The sequence below is a fragment of the Blennius ocellaris genome (assembly GCF_963422515.1).
Source record: "Blennius ocellaris genome assembly, chromosome: 15".
Taxonomy (NCBI): domain Eukaryota; kingdom Metazoa; phylum Chordata; class Actinopteri; order Blenniiformes; family Blenniidae; genus Blennius; species Blennius ocellaris.
In genome coordinates, this window is record NC_137664.1 from 1,073,949 (window position 1) to 1,080,400 (window position 6,452).

The 6,452-nt window shown below is 45.2% G+C and overlaps 1 protein-coding gene across 1 annotated transcript in view; it reads right to left on the bottom strand.

Moving 5' to 3' along the window:
- Positions 1–3,229: 3,229 nt before the first annotated feature.
- Positions 3,230–6,452, bottom strand: part of oaz1b (ornithine decarboxylase antizyme 1b) — a 3,252-nt gene continuing 29 nt past the window's right edge. The window contains 6 exon segments of the mRNA XM_080510544.1: positions 3,230–3,689; positions 3,789–3,874; positions 3,958–4,130; positions 4,441–4,527; positions 4,529–4,580; positions 6,309–6,452. The exon segment at positions 6,309–6,452 is cut by the window's right edge and continues 29 nt beyond it. Of these exon segments, the coding sequence (XP_080366670.1) occupies positions 3,559–3,689; positions 3,789–3,874; positions 3,958–4,130; positions 4,441–4,527; positions 4,529–4,580; positions 6,309–6,433 (654 nt within the window). The 5' untranslated portion in view covers positions 6,434–6,452 and the 3' untranslated portion in view covers positions 3,230–3,558.

Consider the following 6,452-nt stretch of genomic DNA (forward strand, 5'->3'; position numbering starts at 1 on the left):
TTTCAACAAAAAAAAAAGAAAAAAAGAAAAAGGAACGCACACACACACTCACCATGTACATGTACAGCGCTTCGGCAGCCATCTTTTTCTGTAAACAATCATTCACACACAACCAACCTCACCAGGGACTGACCTCACCTGTCCAGCCTGGACTTCCTCCTTCGACGCCACCAGCCTGAACCGGAACCTCCAATCAAATTTCCAAAACTTAACGCACAAAAGGAGCCCCCCCTTCTCTCCCCCCTTCCACCCCACCCCACCCCCTCCCCCCATTACTCTCCATCTCCACGTCTTTCTTTTCCGCTCTTTGTTTGACGTCGCCTCTCCTGCCGTCTCGTCGTCCGGAGGGAGAAAGTGAAGCGCTCAGATTCCTGCCGACCTCTTCGCGCAGGGAAAATCCCGAAGAAACTGACAGATTGACGTGAAAAACGAAGCACGGAGTCCGTTAACGTGGGCCCCCCCCCCACCGGGGGCACTTTAAGAGGTTTAAAGGAGCAAAACACAACAGAATAACATGCAGAAATCTCAATATCGGGTATAAAATATCAATATGAGGTACCGAAAACCAAGAAACGTTCTCTGGAGGTACAGAGTTCATCGCTTCAAACAAAAAGTCTCTGCAGTTGAGAAAAATGAGGCAGAAGTTTGATTTCAGAAGCAGAATAGAGAGTACACTACTTGTGTATCGACATGAAACGGGAAATCTCCACTTCAAAGCTTTTGATTTGGCGATAAAACGCAGTATTTGATCAAATTGGATGCGTTAAATGCATTTTTTTTTTTTGCATTTGCTGTTTCTTCGTCCGAGGCAGACGAGCGCCGCTGAGGCGTTCGGGGTCGGCAGGTCTGAGGATCTGACAGCCTCACGTTCACTTCCCGTTTTAAGTTTTCCGCTTGAAAGGGGGAAAAAAAAAAACCAAAAAGAATTTTCTCACGTCGTCACGTCCGACGCTTCGGGACGAGGCGGCTTCACGCCGCGCTGCAGACCTCAGAGGGAGAGACCCCCTGCAGGGCCGTTAGCGGGGCAAAGTGACTTAGAGAGGTGTGTGTGTGTGTGTGTGTGTGCGCCATCAAGGACCTTTCTGGGGAAAATGACTGGATTTCCTGGGTTAATTTGCCCTCGATGTCGACCGGCAAGGCTCACTGTCGTCAATCTGGGCCCTGGTTGCTAAGTTAGCATTGTAGCTTGACTGCGCTGCCACGTTTTTGTTGTCAAACTGAAAAAAATTCGAATTCATGAAGCCTGACAGGAGCCTGTAAGTCCAGATTCGGGGCAAAAGGAAACACATAGGTTTTCAGCAGAAGAGCAAAATCCATGCATAAGTGTCTGAAGACTGATGGGTTAAAGGCGGAGATGTTTACAGGTGTTGGGTTTAATTCGCCCTCACCGTCGACTGGCAGGTTCGCCATCGTTGGCGCTTCACTGCAGCGCCTGATAACAGCCTGCAAGTCCAGATTCAGGGCAGAACAAAACTCCAGTATTGCAGTAGAACAGCCAAATTCAGGTGTAAAAAAAAAATCCAAAGCCTGAGGCCCAGGAGCTTCAAGGGTTAATTTGCCCTCAATACGGACTGACAGGCTCTACCGTCTTCAGTCTGGGTTCCGTTTGCCAAGTCGGCACTGGCGCTCGACCGTCGTGCAACAACGTGTGGTGAAATTAAAGACTTAAGTTCTCGCCCGCCTTGTCGGGAACCTTTGCTAGTCCAGGTTGAGGGCATAGGAAACCCACCGTTGCAACAGATCTATATCCGGCGGTTGAGACGTTTACAGGTCCTTGTCGGTGTGCAAAATGAAAATATTTCATTGAGGTACGCAGGTTCACATCTGCGTATCGATCACACACACACACACACACACACTCCGATAACAGCCCCACACACACACACACACACACACCTTCGTCGGCAGGCTGACTTGTTGGTGGCGACGTCCTCGTCTCCGTTCAATCGTTCAGGTTTTTTTGTTCTCTTGTTTTTTTTTTTTGTTGTCGTTTTTGAAATCAACAACATTGCAATTCCAAATGCTACTCTTGGTCTTTGACGCTAACTGTGATGTGCATCACTTCAAACTGTTGCTTAAGAATCTTGTTCAGGTTGTTTTTTTTCCTCTGCTGCATCGACTGGCGAGCTGAAAGCCCCGCCCCCTACAGTACTTAACGACTTCTAGACGTCTTGTGGACGCTTGGCTTCAGTGCCGTGTTGTTTTTATTATTAGTTCCTCTTTTTTTTTTTTTTTTGCACTCTTTGTCGAAGAAAACGTTTTGAAATGTCACGTTAAATTTTTTTTTTCTTCTTAGATTGCTTCACGACGGTCTGTGTCGACACGTCCTTTATTTTTTTATTTCTACCATTTAGTCGCTTCTCCCCTCTTATAATCATTAGTCTTTTTTTTTTTTTTTTTTTAAACCACCAACATTCGCAGCAAACGCCAGTCTGAGGACTTTCATCGCATCATATTGTGATCTGAAATTTTATACATGTCATAATAATACTTGATATGTACCTATTAAATATTTGGATTCAAGAAAAAAAAAAAGCTCTTTTTTTCTGTGTTTTTGTTTGAGATGTTCTGCTTCCCCAACAGCTGGAGGAACATTTAGAATGAGCCTGGACGGTAAAGAGACTTTGAACTGTCTGGAGCCCCCTGGTGGCCAGGAGGGGAACTGCCAACTGGAAACGTCTCATGACAAAAGGGTGGAAAAAAAAAATAAAAACCAGCCTGTGGTTTATTTTTGTGGTTTTATTATCACAGAAGCACAACAGGTACCACGATGCAGGTGAACAACAAACTCAAACTACCATGAAAATAAAGAGTTAAGGAATGCTAATTCAATCCAGAGAGAAATAAACGATCCAATCAGAACATCACAGCATCTTTTTTTTTTTTTTTTTTAACACCTCCCCCCCATCCCTCCCTCCCAACTTCCATTTAAAAAAAAAAAAAAAAACAATTGTCGTCAGATAAACGCAGCAGAAAGAAGCAAAAAGCACTTTGGATTTTTTTTTTTTTTTGTACCAGTTACACGTCTTTTACTTTGAAAGCGAAGTGCCGGCGTTCCTCCGTTGGATCCACTACCCAGCTATCAAGTACCAAGAGTCTGGCTGCTGGAAAGTAACATTTCAAAATAAAAGAGCTCAACACTAACAAGGGTATTAGTCCTATGAACAAAAAAAAAAAAAACTGGTCCCGCTGATAATGGATCTAATTTTTGATTGAGAGAAAATGTGTGTTGTTTTTTTTTTTTTTTTTTAAAAGCCAATCAAAGGAAAGCTGGAGTACCCGAGTGTAAACCTGATGACCTTTTTAGTTGTACATTCAAAAAAAAAAAAGAAAGAAGAAGAAGAATCCTCCACCTGGGAAAGGAAAGGAAACACAAATGCGACCGAGCACGACGACGCCTCCTGCTTTTTGGAACCGATTGAAACGTGGAGTGAGAGCAGGAGAGTTTACATCGAATGGATTCCCTTCAACACAAAGAAGCACGGGGAGGCGAGGAGTTGCATACAGAGGCAGCCGGTTTAACAGGAGGAGGAGGGGGTGGAGGGTGGTGGTGGAGGACTACTCCTCGTCCGAGGAGTCCCTGTCGAAGGTGTAGGCCATGAAGAAAACGTCGGGTCGAGGTGGGACAAGGGGATGGCCCGGTTTCACAATCTCAAAGCCCAGAAAACCGAAGGTGCGGACCAGTTTAGCTGCGGCAATAAAAAAAACAAACAAAACAACAGTTTAAAGAATCTCATCTGTGTGCTGGAGAAGAAAGGAGGAGAAGAAGAAGAAGAATGAAGACGAACCACGATCATCTCGGTTCTTGTAAAAGCAGACAAACACGCCAACGACTTTCAGATGTTCCTCAGCAAACTCCAGCAGAGCCGCGAAGCTGCGGGGACGACAAAACGCAGCCGTGAGGAAACCGGGTCGGCTGAGGGGTCATGGGGTCAGAGGGTCAGAGGTCAGGCTCACCTCTCCTTGCTCCCCTCAGGCAGCGGCTCCAGGGGAATCTCCAGGTAGAGGGCGCTGCTGCTCAGGACAGCATCCCACTGTACTGTCTTGGTGATGGTAGGACGGCTCTGGAAGTGGAGGATCCTGGGGCGACCGTTCCCTGCTGGCTCCTCGGTGACGGTCAACTTCCGGTCCTGGAGGAGGAGGAAGAGGAAGAGGAAGAGGAGGAGGTCAACACCTCTCGATTCCTGCAGTTTTCTTCATGCATGAGCTACAGAGTGGCGTTCAGGTAAATAGAACCAGCCACTGAAAAGCTTTGAGTCAGAGACTCTTATTTCATGATACAGACAAACGTCCTGTTTCCTCAAAGTGTCCCTTAAAACTGAACTGTACAGATGTTTAGATCAGAGCTTGTGAAGCGAAGAGGGACGAGGGGGGGGAGGAAGGAGGTGATCCGACCCGACAGGGTGGAGGACGAGGGGGGGTAACGACGTTCAGACTTACAGAATAGAGTGGCCGAGCTGAAGGAGTGTGATCCCGTGTGCCATTCCCTCGCCCACCTGGGATCTTCAGGGGTGGGAGAGGGGCATCAGGAGCACCACAGAGGCCCCGGGCCACGGGTACTACTACAGTGCAGGGAGAGGCTGGAGGAGGGGGGGGGGGGGGAGAAGTTCAAGTTTGTATTATTCTGAAGATGAAATAGTAAACAAAAAACACAAAATAAGAGCATTTTTACTTTTATCTCTCAAATCACAGTATAGTTTTTACCAAAAATGAGCATAAGCTGCGAATATTCAAATCAAAAACTTAAGGAAAAGTGATTAACGCACCACAATGAACCACAAATGAACTCCAGCTGAACCAGGACTGTTAATCAGCTGGAAGATTTATTATTAAAATCTAAAGTAGCTGTAATCTCTTTACCTAATAAATGATTGATTCAGGTTTAAAACTAATCTGCATGTAGACTCAAAGTCGCAACAAACGGCTCGTCTTCAGGAAGCGCTCAAGGTTAAAATCTCTTAACGAGGAAACCGGTGACGTATTCGACTTAAACCTAAAGAGAAGAAGTTACAGCGACGTCCCGAGTTGAGGGATTTAAATAGTCCGTGGTCATTAAGAGATCGGGACTCTCGATCGCAAATAAAGAGGAATTTATTTGGTCCGCTTAAGAACGACGAGGCGTAGGAGTCGTGTCCTGCCGTGACACCGTCAGTTATGCAACAGGTGAGCGACCTGCCGGTGCTCACGAGGTCAGATGGATCAGAAACGCGTTCGCCGGCGGACTTTTTAAAACGACTCGGTTCTTCTGCACATGCTCAGTAGATTGACAGTAACAATGGCCGCCTCCAGTTACCGCATCATCGCCTTCTGAATGTCTCCTACACGAAAACTACATTTTCACAGCTTCAAGTAATTCATTTTCAAAATGTTGCGGTGGAAACGTGTATATTTTCAGGAATGAATACACTAAAACGATGCGTCTTCAATTGAAGCTCCATACAAACGAGGCCGAGAACAAACTTTTCTAACTCCACCAGTAACACAGCCATCCATCATTGTATTTTCAGATATTTTGTCGATTTTACTGACTGCTGTGATCTGGACTTTGTCCTTTTTTATTTGTGTGTCTGTACTTGTGACTGCTGAGAACTTTAACTGGGTCACGTGACAACTTTAGAGCCAATCACGTCACGTTCAGAATCTCGTTCTTTATGGGTATTGTTTACTACATTAATAATTACATTTTAATTCACTGTCCCATTTAAACACGTTTTTAATTTCAATTGCATCTTATAATGACTTCTTGGTCATTTTTTAAGCTAAAATATAAAAATAAAAAAATTCCCCTAATCACCGATATCCGTTACGTTTGAAGCGGCTTACCGGAAACACAAAAAATGAAAATTAGCCAAACCTGGAAAATTATGAAAAGGTTTTTAAATTGCCAAATTTCGAGTTGAGGCTTAAAAAAAAACTCCCGCGAAGTCGCGGTAAATGAACCGTCTGAAACGGAGAACTGTTTATTAAGCGCTGACGCAGAAGAAGGAAAAAAACACGGTGACGTAATACAAGTTCAAAGACGCGAGCGGCTAACGTTAGCTTTCCTTATACCTCGAATTATTAAATTTTTTTTTTAATAAATATCGAATTATCAACGTGACAGCTTCTAAATAAGCCGCCAAGAGACACGAAAACAAAGCCTGGCTGTTGTCGACGTCCGTGTTGCCGTCGCCGCTACTTCCTTGTTTGTCGGTGGCCGCTAGCTCCGTTAGCCCCGCTAGCTCCGTTAGCTCGGCCTCCCCTCCCCCACAGCCCGTTTAGCAGTGAGCGATATTTTTTTATTTATTTTTTTCCTCCTCTTTACTTACTTCCCAATCATGTCACAGATACCGCTACTTAGATCCGCCATGGTAGTTAAAGACTGTGGTTTTCCTTCTTTCTCGCGAGCAAAGCAATGACTGTTTAGGATCCGCTGGAGGTTGGATTTTACCATCCGGCCTCGGGGAGAGACT